This window comes from Thermobia domestica, chromosome 8 (genome assembly GCF_964235325.1).
Source record: "Thermobia domestica chromosome 8, izTheDome1.hap1.1, whole genome shotgun sequence".
Classification (NCBI taxonomy): Eukaryota; Metazoa; Arthropoda; class Insecta; order Zygentoma; family Lepismatidae; genus Thermobia; species Thermobia domestica.
In genome coordinates, this window is record NC_137461.1 from 193,911,228 (window position 1) to 193,933,487 (window position 22,260).

At 33.7% G+C, this 22,260-nt stretch overlaps 1 protein-coding gene across 1 annotated transcript in view; it reads left to right on the forward strand.

Annotated features, from left to right (window-relative positions):
* LOC145693403 (ATP-binding cassette sub-family C member 4-like) overlaps window positions 1–22,260 on the forward strand; it is a 242,808-nt gene that overhangs the window by 165,762 nt on the left and 54,786 nt on the right. The window contains exons 18-19 of the mRNA XM_081769370.1: window positions 16,700–16,806; window positions 18,713–18,836. Coding sequence (XP_081625496.1) covers window positions 16,700–16,806; window positions 18,713–18,836 — 231 coding nt within the window. The remainder of the gene's footprint in view (window positions 1–16,699; window positions 16,807–18,712; window positions 18,837–22,260) is intronic.

The window sequence follows — 22,260 nt, forward strand, 5'->3', positions numbered from 1 at the left end:
TGTTTATCTCAAAGTGTTCAATCGAGAAGTAATAACCAACGAATACATAAAATTTTAGAGAAATTGCTAGATATTGATAAGTATTTGAATTTTCTGTACTGTAAAAATTTATGCTCATCTGATGTATTGGAATTTGCGTTAGTAAATCTACAGAATCCTTATGTGGCACTAAATGAACAAGTACAAGGAATGTGAAAAAAAATCGTTTCATATGATATATGCAGGCATCTGTGACCCGCTATGCGACTTCCAGATGGCCGTTGATATTTCTTTTCCAAAGCAATGGAAAAACCAGCAAAGAAATATGCCAAGTCATGGAGATGAGGTCCCCCCCCTCTTTATATGTATTGGGTAATGTAACATGTTTTTAATGCTCGGAGTAAGCTATTTTGGTAAATCCCATTCTTTATTATTTTAAGTTTTTAACCTTGTATTCTTTAATTCGGCCTCATCTCGGGGTGGTAGAACAAATAATTCGTTGTGGGTAGGTTCCTTCGAAATTTAGCCAGGCAGATCCCGTCGAGTGATCAGAAAGAGTCATAACTGAATTATTACGTTGTAAAAATTTACCTGTGAATCTTTAAGGCGCCGATAAATTTTATTAAATCTCGACAAAACGTATATTACTCAATATTGTGTAAAATAAAGTTTTTAATATGTAATATGTTTTAAAAATTTGTTTACGAATAAAAGATTTCATTTTATATATTCGTGTTACTGTATTATTGCATTGTGTTTGAAGTTAACTAACTAATTAATAGTGCTGTTTAAATGTTGTATTTTAAAGGTTTGAAGAATGGAAATATTACATTATTAGGAGTTATTTTGAGAATTAGTTATAAGGAAGCATATATTGATGAAAAGGTTATTTTTGCATTTCATGTGTCATTTTTCTCAAAATATTGAAAATTTTATGTGTTCAGTATGATAATTATCTTTAGTGTAAGATGTTAAAACACGAGTCAGATACTTACAAAAAAAAAATTGAAAATTATGATTTAAGTAATAATGTAAGAAATATATTGGTTTGATGTTAATAAATAGAATACGAATAGGATATAATATAAAATGAAAATGTAATAGATAATCAATATTATTCAACTTATATTAAAATATTGTATTATGAAAATAAATGTAATCTTATATTTACACATACAAAAGGAGAGCCCATTTAAAGTATATATCCCATGAAATAAAAAGCCCATCTACGTCTGTGTAAAGTGTTAATGAACCATAATGGATCAAATGTTAATAATGGAAGAAAGAAGAGGAATAATAACCAAAAAAAATAACTCTAAGAAGAGGAAACTCAAGATCCCAGGGTTCTGATAATCTTCAAAGAAGATCATCGTCCATGTCGCACGCCATTTGTGAGTGTGTAGCCCCCCTCACTCCCATTCCATTTTAAAATTTCCCAGTTACTGTTGGCTGAATTGGAATGAGGCTTCATGTACTGTTCGTCGACGCAAACTGTGTTTTGGTTTTATCTTTGTAAAAGTTGGCAACCCTGTGAGTGATGACTCGTGCTTCCTGTCCACCGAACAAAGGAGGTGCATAGTGGTTATGACAATCTAAAAAATAGTCCCTTGAATTCAAATGCCATCGTAAAATACTTTTACTGTTTTTAACACTTTAATTGTTTTGTTTTAATGGTGAACTTATTTAACACCCTTTGATATTTGTATTTCTGATGAAGGATATTTATTATGAATATTTATAAAATCTTTTCTGGCATGCTCAGCGTAAACATACTGACGCTGAGGCAAAAAAGCCGCGAAAGGTACTCTAAGTGGTTATGGTGGTTGATTGGTTCTACTACAGTGACGCCCGAGAAGAATATCAAAGTTTTTCCTCGCAATCCTTCAAGATTTAATAAGTTTGATAATGAAGAGAATAAGCTAAATCTGCGCAGGTATATAAACATAAAATTAATACAAAATCTATGTTCGTATACCAAGACAACGTTTAATATGTGAAATCATGTAAGCAACGAGGCATGATTAAGGAACCTACACAAGTAAAAGGGTGAATTCCACTTGGAATTGAAAGGTAATAACTTCCACGGAAGCTAAATAATGACTGTCCAACGAGCAACAAGAAGCATGGAGAAATCTTCTTCGTAAGAATGATTACATGATCCCCCCCCAAAATACATCAATTTATAGTGTGGTTAAGTGTGATACCGAAATGGCGTGTGTTTAACACTAGTGCATTGCGTAATATAAAATTTAGCCGGCATTCGTAGTGCGTCATCTTCCTTAAAGAAAGAAAGAATAAATGAAAATATATAATAATTTCTTCGCATAAATTACACATTTATAAAGTTTTGGGCTTATGGTGTGTTGGTACATGTTAAATAAATCACTAACAAAATGTTGTGATGTTGTTAACGTAAGTATTATAAACCTGTGTTAAGCGAATAAAATTTACACACTATCTATTTCTTTATGTGCAATTACCTTTACAGTATTTCTGCACAATCACTACAGAGTTGCTGGATGTTATGTCTAATGACTTGCACTTATTCCACTGATACCAGCAGGCGTGGCAAGGATGGTGGGCACTCGCAGTCGCAACCTCAATGAAATAGTATTCTGGTTCGAGATCCAACTTGGGAGGTTTGCGCACTCTCTATTGTAGTATTATCATTTGTATTGCGAATGTCTTCTCCATGCCAATTACTAAAATCCACCACAGGTAAGCCGTATTGAACAGGAGTTGTTTCCAGCGGAGTTATAAAAATTGGTTATCCCGAATGGGATCAGGTAAGCATCAGACTCTTCCAGTCACAAAAATGGTTAGCTCGAACAAGAATTAGACCCTGCAGGCCATAAGAACGGCTGCCCCGAACTGGAACCGAACCCAACACGATCCAATCGTGTTACAAGTGTTATTGTTTATTTGTGAGAGAGAACATTGTGGCCTATTTTTTGATAAACTGCACTAATAATTGAATCTAATACTAATAATTTCTTATCATATTTGTTTGGTATATTATTGATACCTACCATTCTGTAGTAAGTTCCCCATCGGAGCGGGAATTTAAGGAGTTAATCTTAGATTGTTTACGCGCAAAGGAGGCCAAAATATTTAAAGTAGGAAGTGTTAATACTGTCCAAAAGTTGACTTTAAGATTAGAAGATATGCAAGATCACCCTTCGAATTTGGGAAAGCAAAATTTCAACTATTTAAAATCCTTGACGAAAAACCCACAATTAGGCAAACTGGTATTGAGCGAGTGAAGAAAGTGAAAACGGATAATGTAGTACAGATAGAACTCATGGTAGTAAATAGAAGGTATGGAAGAGATAGTTTTAATTATAGTAATAACAGAAATTTTGGACCAAATAGAAATTATAATACTATGTCAAATCGTAGAAATTGAAACTCGAATACTACATTCAATACTGCTTGTCAAAATCGAAATCCTGGTGCTCGTGGTGGATCGACTCCCGTACCTGTAGCGGATTACAGTACGATTCCTCCACCATACTTACCTCCTCCCAATATCTATGGGTTTAAACCACCTTTCAGTCAGTATCCGATGGTAACTTTGCCAGTTCCTGTAATTACCTCAGTAACTTCTACATTAAATCCTCCATATCCTGCGGCAGGAGTGAATTCTGGAAGTGCACATTGCTCGTCGCCTGGAAATGTAATTAGGTCGGACAACATACTAAGCAGCCGCACTTAGGGGAGAATGGAGTCTGCTTGCTGGAACTTACAAGAAAACAATTTAGATACAAAAGATATGAAATCTGAATCAGAACCTTTAAAGTTAATTAGGTGTTTCCTATTGAAAGATAGTGGTAACGAAAATAAAGTAAATATGGAAGTTTTTCAATCACCAATTGTCAAATGCGATATAGGGGGGATGCACTTGAGTTGTATTTTAGACACGGGACTGAATTAAATATTATAAACTGTAATATATGGTTAGCTTTACAGAATTCATATCCTTCGGCTAAACTGAAACCGGTATCGAAAATGTAATTAGGTGTATTTGCGGGTAGAGAAAATTTTGTAGTTAAAAGGTCAATAGAATTGATTTTAAACATTCAAGAAAATTTATTTAATATCTCTGTTTTCGTCGTAAAGGATATGAAGACCAATTTATTACTTGGATCCCCTTTCTTTATTAAATTTAATGCAATACTAGACACTAAAATAAGCAATTAATATTGAAATCCGATAAATTAGAAACAATAGTATTAGACATTTCGTATCCAAAAATAGTATTAGTACATTTATAACATGAATATCGTGAACCCTTGTGTGAAGAAAACCTGTCGTTTTTAGAAAGTGAAAATAATCCGTTAAGTGAACAGAATTTTGTTATCTAAAATTAATGATTTTGTAAAGTCTAGTTTTGTAATTATGAGGGAAGAACTTAGAAAATGAAATAATACGAAAATTAATGTTAAAACGAATGTATATTAAAATACATGCTAATAGATTCCCGAGGGGCGCTATGATGTCCGGTGAAGTGCGAAGGTAAGCAAGTAAATAAGTGTGTGGTGGTACCCAGAAAACTTGAAAAATATACGGAAAATTAATAATTTGGTTAAAACCTATACAAAATTCGAATTAGGAAAACATATAGAGGAAAAAATGAAATGAAATTTTACGTCCCACGATTATGCCGGCTAGGCTAATGTAGACGATGATGTGTATTGAATGAAATAGTAGAATGAAGAAAGTGGAAGGAAACGGGAGAACTCCGAGAAAACCCACGCACACGGTGTTTCTCGACCACAAAGTTCACTTAGCGGGAGCAGAGTTTGAACCCAGGATCCCATGCACCAGAGGTGAACGCTCTACCACTGAGCCACCGCGGCCCCGACATACTGGGTACTTGCCAATTCATAATTACAAACTAAAAACAATCCATAAAGTCATGGTAAGATTATGTTACTATTGGAGGCCATCTTATTAAGCAACGGTGTAAAAATGGATAAAGAACAATAATTGAAGAGAAGCTGGACTCCGAAATAATGTTAGGTTTGCAGGAAAGTTGTATATTCATTATGAGTAGTTAAATTCATTTTTTGTCTGTTAACACGTACTCAGGTAGGCCTACGAAAGGGGGTGAACTTAGTGTTAACATATCTATGTCAATTTATTAATATCGTCTGAATCGGACCATATTACCGTTTAAATTGATCGAGTTACTAGATGGACCAGTTACTCTGAATCAACCCAGATTCAAAAATCAAATTTTTTGGTATTCAAATCGGGAATTGAACAATTTTTGAGGCTATTCAACGTTTGAGTTATCGACATTTTTTTTCTTCTCTAGATCATTATAGTTTGTCATCCGTGTTTCATTTCTAAGAGCTTTTAGTACTCTAGCTTCTAGCGCAAAAGTTAAACTTGCCCGTTTTTCTATTTATCCGTCAAAGCGTACATTTTTCAATATATCCGTCAAGCCGTACTTCCACATTTCTGTTATACTGTAGCTGTGAAGTGATTTAGCAATAATTTTCCGAACACAACCTTGAATACCAATTTATACAAATAATCAGTAGCGGATTTAGAAAAGTACTTTAGGAGGGTTTTTTTCTGATTGTTTCGTTTCCTAAAAAGTCCTCATTTTATTTGGGAGGTGCTTGAAGTTTATGAGTACAGCCATAACTAATATTTCGTTTCGTTTATGTTTAGCAATAATCTTCCGGATACAACCTTAAAAATCATTTTATACTGAGAATCAGTGGCGGATTTAGAAAAGTATTTTGGGAAGGGTTTTTCTTACTAAGGTTTAGTTTTTCTAAACATTCGTAATTTTTATTTGACGGGAGCTTAAAGTTTATGAGTAAAGGCATAACTAATAGATATTTCGTTTGTTGCAGACATTCCGTAACTTTGGGGAACGGGCTTCAGTCCGAAAGACCGCCCCCGTAACCCTCGCAAAACCGTCACAGCTGGTAATTAGTAATAATAACGATTTAAAAACAATAAGAAAGGAAGTCGGCCAACTCACAGTACACGCACTATTTCTACATTCAGAGATGGAATGAAGAAAATCTTTGTCAGAATGGTCGAATGCTGGTTGAATCCCGGACTTACCGATAGAAGCGCAAAAACTAACCACTCAGTCATGTTTGTTGTGCATTTGTATTTAGCTTAACTTAAATATATTCCGTAGTCTTCTTTTTTCGGGGTGGGGGGGAGTTCCGTAATGATATGTTGAATCCCTCTTGTTAAAAATTCAGAAAACTTGAGGATTGGGTAAACCGTGATGGTGGTTATACACTGTATAAAACTTAACTGTAGAATTTCAAGAATATACAGAACCAAAAGCTCTAGATGTGCAGCCTTTAAGTGTATCATATAAATCTAAGTATTTCTCTTATGTTTTATCTTGTTTCAAAAAGAGGGTATGGAATATTTTGAAGTAAAAATACTACATACTATTTTGCTAGTTATTTGTGTATTTTTTTTTAAAAAAAGTGTTACTTTTAGGGTTGGCTGGTTTACACCAACTTTTTTTTTAATAACTGGTTTAAACCAAAAAAAATAAAAAGAATGAAAAATGCGAATCGTGTGAACTTCATGATGACGTTTCCAGATATCAAACCACCTGCAATAGTTTTATTTCCCTTTCACCTTTTAATCAAGGTGTCCCATGTTCAATTCTCGGTCGAACCACAACCCTTCTTTCATGCGTAAACCAAGTAGCGGTTCGGATGTCAGTTTAAGCGAAAGTCTTCTCCTTGATAATCTCGGTATTTCGTAAGGATGTTAAGCCTAAACATGCGAAACGAAACCAAATTGTATATTTCTGCATGCCTAAATGCCTGTTGTTTTATAAAGAAGTCAAGATTGCTTAAATATATTGATAGAAATTGGCAAAATTTATCGATTACCTACGTAGCTTCCAACATTAGCTTGGATTGGACTTTCAATGATATCTACGTACTAAATTTGTAATTTAATACCTCAGTTTTAGCGTACTGATTATGATACGTTGACTTTTAAATTTTACATGTGAAGCAATAATAGGATTTTCCCGTTATTGTCTTAGATTTCAAGTAATGCCGGGATTTTCCCGATGGCTAGGGCGGGAGATTCTCAATTTAAGAAATTTACTGACCGGACTTCTTTAAGCTTATGGGAGTTCTTCCGGCATAACCCCACTGTTGCATAATAACACCAAGGCGAAACAAACTTATTTCTGTCGATATGTAATATAAATACATAAAGCAAGAAATCTAAATTAAAAAAGCCTGGATTAAACCAAAAAAGCCTGGTTTATACATCCCCCAAAAAACGGGTTTTTGGCATTTTCAAAAACAACAATGGTTCTTGCCAACACTGCTTACTTTTGTATATAGGAGGTTAAAAAGTTCTTATTATATACATTGGTTAATCCTGTGGAATTCATAATGTAAATATGTTGAAGAAAAATTGTTTGAAATATCTTTTCGAAATTCATGGTTTATTTTCGAGGTTTTATATTATTATCGACATCAACCACTAATTAAATGACTTTTTGTGTTATAGAGAAGCGAAACAAAGTCTGCTTTATCAATTTAAAGCAGAATTTTGAAAAAAGCCCAAAATTTCCGAAGCAAAAAAGCAAAGCAGAAAAAACCTAGTTTTTTTTCCAAAAAAGCCGTTTTTTCCGAGCCCTTGCATCTCTATGTATAAGGCAATGTATAAACAAGTACATATCTAGACTAAATCCTCATTTAATATTAGCTACAAAGTGAACACATAAATGAATAAATATACCTCACATAATACCTAGGTAATAATAATAATAGCAGCTTTATTGTGATAACTTATATACAATGGAATAAATTCGAACATTATGACTATTCGGCAAAAAGCACGACAATGATTATAATGTATTCGTTTGTAATTCAGACTACAATCTTCCTGTTGAAGTTGGCAACTATGGTTGTGAAGATTTTTTCTCCTTTCACTTGATGTTTGATCATTACATCAAATAAAATGAGAAAATAAATTCATTACTACTATCAATGTCACTTAATTATTAATCTTTTAAACAACAAAATAAAAATTAGAAAAATATTGAATTATTGTGTGTTATATGTGCAAGCCTCTTGATTAGAGTGACATCGCTGCAGGTTACTCGATTAACATTTTTTAAGTTAACAACCATTACGCTTAGAGAAAATAGAAACATGAGATTCGTCTCTTACAAAATTTGAGTATTTCGGATTGTTTCTTTCTTTGGTAGGAGCAATTGTTTAGGTAAAAGTGAGCAGCTGAAATTGTTAAGCGTCTCATCTTGAATTAAAAATATTTTCAAGCAAGGACTTAAATTTGGTAACAGATTCGACTTAAATCTACTGATTAAGATACTATGCTACTATCACTTAAAAAGCACAATGGATGAAAATGATCAATATTGTTCATAGAATGATCAAAAAATATTTACTTTGAACAATAACTACTTGTTGATGGGCTACTAAAATCATTGTCAAGAAAACATAATAGATCGTAAGTATCAGACACCACTCATTGGGAGTTGTATCTATCAACTACAAACTGAAAGTTTATAAGAAAATCGTGAAACAAATTTTAATCAGAAGCTATCAAATAAAATATTTTATACGTATGCACTTGGATGTAGAACATTTAGTACATCTTGTGACATATTACATCACAATATTCTGAAACACTAACTGAATATATTTATAACGGAATTAGAAAGTTCGGATACAAACTAACAAGTTACCATACCAATATATACAAAACCTTCATACTTAATAATTAGTTTTCCATAATTCCCGTCTTAGAACAGTATTTCTACCCAAGATGGCTGAGTAATAGAATTGTTATTGTACTGAAATCGAAACATTTTTGTACTGTGTTTCAGACGGTCAGACTCTTACCATCAGACACCACTAGATAAACAGGTATACACCACTGTCAATTGGAAAGCAACCTGCTACTCAAATATTAGTTTCGCCTTTTTCAAAAGCAAAAGTATCATTGAGAAAGTACAAAATAGCTTGGCAAGGCAAACTATTCGGAGGAGATCCTGGAGGAGAGTTAGTAAGCAATCTGACCAAGTGGAAACAATAAGTGGCGAGTAAAGAGAAAGCGCAAAAATAATACGAACATGGAACTACACAGGGCAAGAAAACTTAAAATTTGAAAAAGAAATTTACACAAAATAATTTAAAATCGTGGAAATAGTATGAAGGAACAAAGAGACAATAAGGATTATAAAGCGGTAACCGTAGAATATGGTGTTATCTGTCGGATAATAACAAAGGATCATGATGACACGGCAGCAAGTGAAAGCTGATGTTATTTACTGATTATGTATTCGCCACGAACAATTTATTTTATTCTTTAATATGACATCTTTGTCGTAATACACTGGATATTTGCAATGACAATCAAGAAGAAATTTCTGAGGGTGTTAGAATTCGAGTATACGAGATTCTATTGATTGGCATAGGTATTGCGGATACAATATACCATGTATCCTACAGCCATGACTACTAGTGGCTCGAAACTTTAGCTACTTTGACGTAAGAATACTACAAAATGATGATGATAAAGATCTAGATCAGATAACTCCTAAGTTTGATTCAAATGGTCGTCACAAACTAGAATCGTACACATAATCTCCTTATCCTCTTTATGACCATGGGTCAAAAAGGGCAGAAACAATGATTACATTAGGTGTCTTGAAATGAAAAGTTTTAAAACAAGAGCGCCTATCATGCTCCAAACGTTTCAGTACCAAAGTTTGAAAGAGCTTCCAACATCAGAAGTAAAACAATTGACAGGAAGTCTTCTCCATGTTGTGGGTTATCATGCAGTCAATTTGTCAAGAAATCTTGACTGCCAAGACCAAACTTAACAGCCCAATAAATACCAAGAGCAATAGAAACTCATCTAATGAAGAAGAACGTGTCAGACACAATGTTATAGGAAAGAGATAAATGTTTAACAATCTCGTTATTACTGTATCTATCTCGTCCACTATCTGAGAAAAATGGGCTAGTGTGGATGTGAACGAAATACAACATAATGGCCGTCGAGCAAAGAGGCCACTCCCCATACGGTCGGTGTACCACTGTGGAGCATGAGATCGCGCATCTTGCAGTCCTATTAAATGTATCTGAAATTGCATCCGATGTTCGACGTCGGTCCCTTCTTGCCTGTTTCACAATGTAGCGGTCGTCCGTTTTATGTAGTTGACCGTGGTCAACCACAACATCTCCTTCGCACAGCATTTTCTGTGATTCGGAATTCTCCTCATGTACCTGAAACAATGCAGTGGGCAATGCCACACTTCTGTGCTACACTCGTCACAATTCGTCTTTCTTTCAGTTTCCCGATGATTTTTCCCCGTGCAAAGTCATGCAAATGTTGTTTTCGGGTGATGTGATAACACCACCACAATACCCCTTAACAACTCTCTGATTGATACACACTGTCGCATCCCTTTCATTTAACTGTTTCGTGTTGAGGGCAGACCTATTTGGCTTTACGGCTACGCTGACATCACGTGATGCAACGTATTGCTCTGTGTGCACATGTGGATGGTGCCTAGCAACATGTTTCTGGACATTCATTCATTCTCATCGAGTACAATATTTTATTTTACTTTATTCATCTCGTTCTTAAGTTTTGTACATCACTGTAGTATACAAGTACTGACATTTAAATTCTTGATAAATATAACAAAATAAAAGTAGATAAAGAAAGATATATTGGTTGCCCTCCTAGTACAAAGTTGGTCAAATCTATTTTTGGGGACGGGGAGGAGCACAAAGAAAAAATGTTTTAAAAAACTACAGTGGAATGCACTGATTATCAGAATTGAAAATTCATCAGTTAAATTTATGTCGCGGGTGTGATAGACCTTTCAGGAGTCCGCATCTGGCGGGCTTGGTTTCCTTATCACTGTTCTAGCAGATGACATAAGTATGTACAAATCAAAAACTTACTAAATTCAAGGTTTGAAACTAGACAAAAGCGAGTTTAAGGTGTCAAGAGATTGAGAGTGACTTATCCAGTTTTGAGCGGAACGTATTCAAACAAAAACATCTTCCCGCTGTTTTTCTAGGCAGTTGCTGTTTATTCATGAAGCAATGATATGCGGAGAGCTACTTCATATAATAACACTACATATTGCACTACGTCGTTGTGTACATTTCTAATATCGACTATGCTCAGATGGTCCTCGACATGCATAAATAGATCGTTCCAGGGCTCTTTTAGTAAGTAAAATTTTTACTGTAGCCCGAGATTTTCATATACACGAATGAAGTACAAAAAATAGAAGGAATACTGTTTAAAATACTTCAATGCAAATCTTAATTACATTGAAATAGATTACAGAATCTTGTATTCTTACTTAACTAATGAATGATAATTTGACAAAAGTTAACTACCTGATTAGTTCATGCCTCATTCATTAGGTCAAATAAGAATTTACAAAAGTAATTATTCTACTTCTTACTTCAGATTAAATATCGTTCGTAAATTTTACTGATATCGGAAATTTCTTACGCAAGTATAAATTTACGTATGTAGCATTTACCGGGAACTGTCTGTACCAGCTTTCTTGAGCACTGCCGTACAAAAAATAGCCGTTTCCGTGCTGAGAAAGTATATAGCGGTAACTTTCAACATCTGTATTGCCAAAATGCACTTTTGTGTTGAAGAGAAGAAACAATTCAATATCATAATATTTAGATTCCTTACATCTAACAGTTGCATCAAGATGATTCTGAACTTTCCTGCGACATGTTACCGCTTTGTGAATAGTGATGGCATGTAGTGTTACGAACAATCTATTGTAAATCTTTGTGCAATATTAAACTGTGCTATAATCTGTCACTGTGCTATAATCTAGTAATTGTAGCATGATAAAGAATAGATGTTGAGAAGTTAACCCACACACACATACAGAATGTTGTTCGGTTTATATCGAACCCAATTAAGAACTCCACCAGTATCTGAAGAATTACACTAGAACAACATGTCTGCTGTTATGAGTAGTAAGGTATCTAAAGTTGTAGGTGTGTGTCATCCATGAGCGTGGCCAAATGGTGCCTAAACTTAACCGTTACTGTGAAAGATATGTCATGATCTTCCTTGCACGTTTTCCTACATAAATATAGTGAAACAGTGTCAAAAAAAAAAGGGTTCACTCGAAGGCAGATCACTATGGAAGCTATTGTGAACCACTACATAAACCAGGAGTTCTTAACAAAATAGACGAACAAGGAATAGAGTTTCAAGGAAAGTGATACTAGCAGTGCTGCAGGCATCCGACGATTGGCATATCAGGAAAATCCACTGACTCAAAGTGAAATGAAATGAAAATGAAATCTTTCAGTTTTACGTCCCACGCTTATGCCGGTTAGGCTAAAGGAGACGGTGATGATGAGAGATGAGTGAAATGGTGGAATGAAGAAAGTGGGAGGAAACGGGAGAACCCCGAGAAAACCCACGCACACGGTGTTTGTCCATCACAAACTTCACTTGGCGGGAGCAGGGTTTGAACCCGGGACCCCAAGCACCAGAGGTGAACGCTCTACCACTGAGCCACCGCGACCCCCACTGACTCAAAGTGTGATGGGTCAGGAAGTCAATTTGGCACCTTCAACTATGAACACAGCCATTTCTAAACAGCCTCGGATGAATTGCACCTGTAAGGCCTGGGTAGTCCAATGCTCGCGCGTCACATTGTAGAACGAGATGTATGAGAAGCACTGGATGTGTTCAAATGGCAGACAGTCTGCACAATGGATGAAACATGCATTTATCTAATTACTGATAGTTAGATTGGGACGCTGATATACCGTGGCAGCGACATCCCACAAATGTACAGGATGAATGCCAATCAAGTGGGAATCCAAATGGACAAAGCTTAAAGTCATGCTGTCAGAATATATCTGTGATTTTAATAAGAAACAAATCTGGAATTAGGAATTCGAGTCATTGATTTTTAAGACATGCCCATGAAGATCTCCGATCCCAATCCAATGAGTTTTCGCGGCTTTCGATTGTTGATAACATGTATCTAACATCGGCGTCTGCGTAACTTCTCTGGTCTCTGAAACGCTTGCAGGAATGAGACCGAATTCCGTTGCTAGTACTTCGCCGGAGTTTTCTCCAACGAAGCTTTGACGTCGGGTGATAGTCCACAATACTTAGGTCCAATAGAATGCCATCGGCAGTGACGGCAAGACTGAATTCCCTTCAAAATCTGTCCGATATAAACCGAACAGCCTTCTGCGTTAGCCTGCACATGGATCAATTCACAATTACGATCTAGATACCTTGTGTAGAAGTCTGAGGGATCCCAGGAATTAACAAACGAAGAAGAAAACAAGAATTTTATTTATGCTGCATCACATGAATTTGAGTCAAATAGCTAGATAAGTATTATCTTTGACAAACACTGTCCCTATTACCAAACAATTTATTAAAATTTACTTGTTATTTTTTATAAAAAATTACAGTTCTGCCATCAGAAAAAATATTTTAACGTTTTTTCTTTCAATCTGATGTGCATGAGAGTTTGACTATATAACTTGCAGGAGCATTTCCGTATAACGTCATAGCCAGACCAACTCTATGGCTCTATATTGGAGCTATAGACTATAAAGAAGGAATTCATAAATTACATGTGGCGGTAAGAAGTTGTGCAATTTTCATCCCGCACATTGTGACCCCTCAATCAACCCCATTGTTGGTTGTGAATAATACTTGATTCCCAAAGAGCTAATCAGATTGCCAAGTACTTTTACAGCATCTTCTGCATGGAAACTTTATCATAGATTTTGTTCTGTTAGCAAGTCTCACTAACCCCAATAATTAGTCCGATACCCATAACTATGAGAACATAGTTTATTTTATTTTAAAAGAGGATAGTGAAATAAAATAGTAATAATGAAAATAATACATCACTTATCAACAATATTTTTCATGAAGTGTTTTCCAAAGGAGAGGTTACAATAACCGGTACCATTTCTCTTTTTAGATATGTACTAAGGAATAAAGAACTTTAATGCAATATGTGTACAATAGTAATGTCATGTCTGTTATATAATTTCTTTCCATTATCTAAATGTAAAGTGATGAATCTAAAATTATCGTGGAAATAGTTATATAACTATTTAAAAGAATACTATACCAAAGTAATTATTCTAACTATTTGTAATTTGAAGTGTGTGCGTAGCTTTATTTATTTATTTCTACATTGAGCAAGACCTGTTTGTGAATATAGTTTTGTTGAAGAAAAAAGTGTCATAAAATAAGAACTATCGATGAAAATGTCCAGTAAGTTATAATAATATCTCAAAAAGTTGTCCATCGTTTAATGTATTTTTATCTAAACAAATTGAACTTTGAATTATATAGCCTAACATGGATTGGGTGATTAAGGACAGTAACCAGAATGAACAGAGAGACTTTTGAAGAAAGTTGGTTTAATATAGTGTTTGAGATAGCTCTAATTCAGTTGTATTTGGAAAAGTTGTGTATGTTGACTTCAATCAGGTTGAGCAGCAGCGAAATTTTTTGTTCTGAGAATTTCTATAACCTGTTCGTGATTCAGATGAAGAATTGGCAGTTCTGTGGAACTGACCACTGTCCCTGAAGAAAAAGAAAGAAGGAGAAAAAAGAAGAAATAGTCCAAAACCGAAATTTCAACCTTCATAACTTCGAAACCAAAAGGGTCTACAAAATAATATTTTATGTGTGTAATGAACAGCTAAGATCTACCCATGTGCCAATCTGGTGAAGATAAGATCAGTTTATGGAAGGCATAGAGTTATGCGTTCCTACATTACTTTTTCATCCAGGAAAAATATTCAAGTTCAAAAAAATAAAGGATGCATATCTCAATAGTTACGTTACCTTAGTTTGCTAAATGTTAACTTTATCATTACTTCAGACAATTCAAAGTATCACTTTTTTTGAGGTGATTCCCCACATCAAAATAAGAGAAAAAGTTCATATGGACCTATGACGAAAAGTGCATAGTTTCAGAGCTAGGGCTGTCCAAAATCGCGAAAAAGCCAAATTTCAAGAGGCCCTATTTTGAATTCGAGAGATTGTGGATGGTGGTCTTTATCAGCGTAAAGGAAGTCACGCATACGCAATACAAAAATGCATATTTCATTAATGTTCAATGGGTGTACAGAGTATTCCGTGCAGGGTGAAATTCTCAGACATGCTATCAACCGAATTTTGAGATACGCTTTGACTTTATGATTGGTACAAAGTAAGCAAATGGTAAGCCTTGATAGGAGTGAACACAGAATCTTTTGGCGTGACGTCGAAAGTCTTAAGGATCGTCAGCAGCGCGGTCTCTTGCACTCGGGAAAGCACATGTTGCGATGTTTTTTTTCACGCTTATAAATGAAGAAAACGTGAAATATACCGCGACGAAACACATATCATCAAACGTTATTCCGTACAGAAAAAAAAAACCATGGAGTTGCCAGTTCCTAACACTTCCGCCTTCCCTCCGAAGCATTGGATGTCCATTGTTGTCAAGGCTTACCTCCTGAATACTTTGAACCGTCGTTGAAATCAGGGTATATCTGAAAACTCTATTAAGAGCATATCTGACAATTACATCCTGTAGGGAATATCCTCTACAATTATTGACAATTGATGAAATATGCACTTTTGGATTGTGTATGCGTGGCTTCCTTTACGCTGATAAGAACCACCATCCACAGTTTCTGGAATTCGAAATAGGGCCTATTGGAACTTATCATTTTCGCGACTTTGGACAGCCCTAGCTCTGAAACTATGCGCTTTTTGCCATAGGTCCATATAAACTTTTTCTCTTATTTTGATGTGAGGAATCACCTTTTACAGTTTGCCGGTATAATTCATTAACACCCTGTATATATCTGCCGACATGTAAGGGTATGTTACATTGTACAAGAATAAACTCCTTGTTAATAATTTCATAACGAAAGATTGTCATTAAAATAAGTAAAAAAAAAAAGAAAGAAAAGAAAAAACAAATATAGATAGCACATTATACAATTGTAATACTACTGCTAATGTTTGAAATTAGTTTCAAAATCTCGCAACTAGAAAACTATAGAAAGTAGCATCCTTACCTACCCAAATTCGTTGTGAATATACTATTATTCTGAAACAACTATAAGATAAGGATTTTATTAGCTTCTTATAATTTGTCTAACTTCATTTTTTTAACATCAGTATTGTGGACCAATAGCTTTCAATCTTTTTGTGCTCACAGATTAACAGATGATATAAAAGATTTACAAGTATACCTGGAAAATGAAGCCAAATTGCTTTTTCATGTTCATTTTGTAGGATTCACTACTAAGAACATATAACTTTAAACTGAAAATTTTATGTAACGTATACAAGTATCATGTTAACAAACTTAGAACTAATGTGACATAAAAATAATTTCAATGACGGCAAGTTGATAAATATTCTATTAGAGGAGTATTTTCCTTTTGATTTCAGGATACATAATCATGTGTGATCTGATGTAAAAAAATTTTGATTGAAATTTGAAACTATATTGAAATATAATTCTTATTCATTATGCTTATCAAAATATAATTTGGATATAAATGAAGTAGAATACAAATCGCAGTTAATGAAGTGAGATATCTTTCTTAAATAGAATAGTTGAACTAAATGTTTGGCGTCATGAATATAATAGCTCTCATTAACTGATTCTTCTTTTGTATAGCTAGATGCAGAATTGTTTCGCATGTGAGTTCAACACTTCAAGGGTTGACGACTGTACGGACTTTAGGTTCTCAGGAAGCCATTTTGAAACTGTTTGAGTCTTACCAGGTAAGAGAAAAATTAAAAATAAAAAAATTAATTGCCGTATTTAAACTGTCAGAACATGCAAGCATACATTATTATCTTTTCTAGCAAAGGAAAAGATTACATGTGACATTATACATTCCCGAGAGTCGTGCTATAAGTTGATCAAATAAACTCATGAATTCATAGCATGAGTTAAATTATTTACAACATATTACACTTCTTGAAAATACTCATGAAATATGTTTATATAGTTTTCTTTCCTGGAATACCACTGTACGTAGTTTCACAAGCCTTGGTTATGAAAAGGAACGTTAAGTATCACTTAATAAAACAATCGATACATTTTGTTGTAGAAGGGATTTTCTGCAGTAATATATTGATCCAGCATCTTTTCATAATAGTGAAGGCCGAAGAATTAAGCATGAGTTTTAAGTAACAGAATATGGCAGTATGGTATCGATCTAGCAGGCACACAATCGAATTAGAATAATTTTATGTTATCTTGCCTATCAGATATTTAACAAATTTTGATTGGATTTCTTCTAGCTGCTGTCTATATCGCTCATGAGATGGATTCCAGGTTCCAAAGCTTATTCCAGTTTCGACTTCACAGAGGAATGATACATTTCTATTAGAATTTCGATGTTGAATGGTTTTCATATAAATGCTAGCCATTTAGAAGCATCAGGCTTTACATTTTCATGTAATAAATAAACAGAGCACAAAGAAAATTTATCTTTAGCAATTTTCAAAACTATTTTCTATCCAGTAAATATCGGTAACTTTAGAAAAGGAAGATTTTAGACATTTTACTCGCTCAGGAAGTTCAATGATGAGAGTTCCATGAGCAATCCTGCTTCCGTTATGAAGTATTGTTACACAATAGGAAACGAGTGAAGTATGGTTCCGAAGTTCCTTTCATTCCAAAGTTGCCACTCTGTTCAAGGACATAGTAAGAAATTGCTCCTCTCTCTCCATCTTGCACATTGCATTTCCACGATTCATGTAACTGAATATTTTTTTTAAAAAAATCTATTTAAATTTAAAGCTGTAAATTTCAACCTTTCGTGACTTAGTATTTAGAAATTCAAGCCTCCTCACTCTTTCTCTGATCCTTTCGGAACGTAATTTTTAAAATTCACTAATACAAATGAAGTATTGCTATTATATTAACTACGAACCTCATATGGCTTTATATCCAAATAATCATAAGAAAAACATCCAAATTCGTCCAAATTAATTACGTATTCTGTCTATCAAATGGGTAATATAGCAGTGTTATGCTTTTGGCTTATGGTACTAAAAGATTATGTCGTTTTCCGTTCTGCTATATCTTTCCTCTTCTATTCACTTCTTTCCGCATTCTATCGGATTAGAACTTCCAAAATATATATTATCTAATTCCTATTTACCAATCTTCTTGCCTGTTGGTCAAACGGCACAAACGAAAGAATATAAATTTTGACAAAGCTTCCCAATGGCATGCTAATATCAATAACAATGTAACGAAAATTACTAATGTAATTGGAGATGAACAATCTTATATTTTCATACTTTACAGCTCTGTTCAATCTTGATCAGTTTTCAGATTTTCACACTTTACAGCTCTGTTCAAACATGATCAGTTTTCTTAAATGTGCGCCTAATATTTGAAGAAAAACCTATTTTAAATTGTCCAATATTTTATTTTAACCTTGGTAACTAGATGGGTATCTTTATATCCTCCCCACTAAAAAGGATGTTGATCCTGAAACTTATCATTTCAATTTTATGGAATTAAGCTTTATTTTATCAGACATTTTTTCCAGACATCAAGGATATATATATATATATATATATATATATATATATATATATATATATATATATATACTATGATTGTAATCTCTCTCCATATTTGAATAAACGATTCTTTCCTTCATTTCAGAATATCAACGCTTCAGCCTCTCGTGTGTGTGCTTCTGTGAACGAAGCCTTTCTCCTGGGAATTGATCTTTTGTGCACAATTCATGTATTTGTAACAATTGGGAGTTTCCTTGCCATGGATCGAGGTACAGTGCCAGTCTATTAAGTACTTATATGAAATATTTATGAAACACTCGTGATCAAAATTACAGTGAAGCATTCAATAATAATTATAAAAATAGAAGTTGGTAGGATCATATGTGAATCTGTTCTCTATTATTACATATTACGAGTATTACTAATAACTATAACGCAACACAAAAGAAAAAAGTGCACAACTTTCTTCATCATGCACAAGTGCAATCATAAAAAATTTGTATGAATAGATAATTAAAAAAACATCTAAAAACGCTAGAGAAAATCTATCATATAGAAAGTTTCTATCACAAATATGCACACTCAATCGCAAATAGTAGCAATACAGCAGTCATTTTAATTTTGTACGAAGATCTCCATAACATACTATATTCTTTTCATTGCATTAAGTAACCTTAAACAAAATGCAACTTAACGTACTACGAATACATATATATCTGCACCTTAAATATGTTTATTTTTCGATTATGTTTATTTTTCCATAGATATTTTCTAAAAACGGTTAGAGCAATGTATATTGAGAAAATTTTGTACTACATTAAGTGTTCTTGATATACACAGTCTTGAAACGACAGTTTGACATACTGACTCCGAGCGTTGTACATTGATAATGGCCTGTATAATTTTCTCTCATATTCTAATGAATTGTGGCAGATAAACTGTTCAATACACCTAACGTTAACAGTATGAAGACATTTGCACTCGTTCCTGACTAAATTAATCCAAAATGATTTGAGCTACGTTGACTAAAGTTTGTATGTTGAGATTGATCAATGTTTTGAAAACAAACTGCTCATGTTCTATGGTTTCTTGAAGAAATGATAGCCGAAAGATTGTTCCGACATTTAGTACGCACAAACTCAACGGAATTATGTTCATTTCTAATCATAGGCACAACCAAAACCTTAGCCACATTAAATGTAATTGCACGGTCATAAATGTTACACAGATGATCATGACCGAGCATATTTTTGAAGTATACAGTGAGAAAACTGTCACAATTTGGTTATTAAGAGTATGCAACACGTTATAATAACTAATCTGAATAATGTTCCTATTTGTTCAATTTTAGCCGATATTTTAGCACTTCCCACGAGTACACTTCTTCGGAGCGTAGTTTACACTTACAACATAAATACACAAGTTCATATATTTATGTTGTAACAGTGATGTGAAATATATGTTTTCCAACATTATGTAAGTTTAAATCCTTGTATGTGCAATGTTATCATATTAAACACTGTTGATAATTAATGTACAAATTCAACCCCCAATCTTGTATATAATAAAGAATATCTAACAAAGTATTTACATCTTAAAATTTGCTTTTATTGATGTAGTTTATAATAATCGCATCCTAATCCTTCTCAAGGTTTCCTTTTTCCGGTGTTCAAAAGTAATTTTTTTCTAATATAATAAGCTTCAAACAAACATGTCTCTTTCAATGATATTTGTGGCCCGATATAACATTTCTATATTTGGTACTGAATATTTTGCAGTGTGAAGAAGTGTTGGTAAGGCTGTAACAGCTTTTTTATTCTCGCGTGACTCTCTAATGTGCACCTTTCTTTTTCTAGTGCCAACATTCCTTTTGGTTATTTCAATAGAGGAAACATTACAAATGTAATAAACCTGGTACAATTTCTTGGACTTACTTTTTACAGAAAATTCAATAAATTTCATTCTAAAATACAGGAAACTTTAAACAAAAAAGTGATATATTTGTAAAAAGAAATTCAAGACACACGTGGCAAAGAAAAGCTAACATACAGATTAATATGTTTAAGGATCCCAGATTGGTAACACTTCGGGAAGATTTGAATGAAGAACTAAATAGAACATCAAACGTAGAGCGGATTAACGGTTAAAGTCCCGTTATGATGGAAACATGGAAACAAAAAAGCCCACTATATTTTTAAGACGTGGGTAAATCGGTCTGAAAATAATCGTGAACAGGACCCCCCTTTCCCGTGGGTCTCATTTTCATTGTAACCAGGGATATTGCATAACAAGAAAATAACGAAAAGACACAATCTTGTAGTTAATTTTAAGTCCTCCAGAAATGTGGGAGAAATTTTAAGTCAGTACAAAAATTATTTCATGGACAATACCAACCAAAGGTTTATATCGGGATTATTACATTTGTGATGCTTTCTATATTGAAATGACTAAAAGAAATATTGGCACTAGAAAAAAAAAGGGACACATTAGAGAGTCACGCGAGAATAAGGAAGCTGTTACAGTTTTACCAACACGTCTTCAAATCAAAAACTACTCAGTACAAAACGCAGAAATGTTAGATCAGGCCACCAATAACATTGAAAGAAACATGTTTGAAGCTTATTATATTAGGACAAAAAATAAATAAAGAAAGAAAAACCTCTGGGCAACAGAAAGGAAACCTTGAGAAGGAATGGGATACTATTACTGCAAACTATAGCAATAAAAACAAAAATTATTGTAAATACTATATTAGATATTCCTTAAGATATACACATAGGATTGGGTTGAATTTGTACATTGTCAACAGTGTTTAATATGGTAATATTGCACATACAAGAATTTAAAATCAAGAATAGCTGGAAATATATATACATTTCACATCTCTGTTTGTTACAACATAAATACCTGAAGACGAGCAAGGAGAACAGTCTTAACTCTTAGTCCGAAGAAGAGTATCGTGGGAACTACTGGAAATATTGGCTAAAAGTACACAAATAGGAACATTATATTACATTATACAGATTAGTTGTTATATTATTGTCATCGCACTATATTATACTTTTCATTCATTTCTGATCAAACTAGCAGGTTATGGTAAGCAGGATTCACCTGTTCAACTGAATTTTGCATCAGAATGTGTTTATCTTTGTAATTTGATTAGGGTAAACACAGTTAAATATAGCTCTTTTCCCAAACAAATTTTTATTATTATTGGGCAGCTTTTATGTTAGAACATATATTATTTAACTATTTATTCGTTATTTCTTATATAGCACAGAGCAATTAGGCTTAAACTTAAACATTCGAAAAACAAAGCTGGAACCTTTTCTAAAACGATAATGATACTGTATTCAGCAATTCAGAGAAAATCAAAAAAAAAAAAAAAAAATCCCGCGTCTAGTTTGGTTCCTATGGCTGCCATATTGGGTAGCCTATTTCCAACGCCAAAAGTTTTCGTGAAAATAATAGCATTTACTTTAACTGACTATAATATAGGTTGTGAAAACAACAGAGATATAAAATATATCTCGTTAAAAAGATATTTAATTACCTGTTCTTATTGTGTGAAAAATGCAGAGATGAAAATTTTGCAATATAGGTCAAGAGGAAATTTAATGTATTACATGAATTTGATTTTAAAATCCCAGGTTTAGAAGATGTTAATATTGTATATATCTATTGTTTTACTAA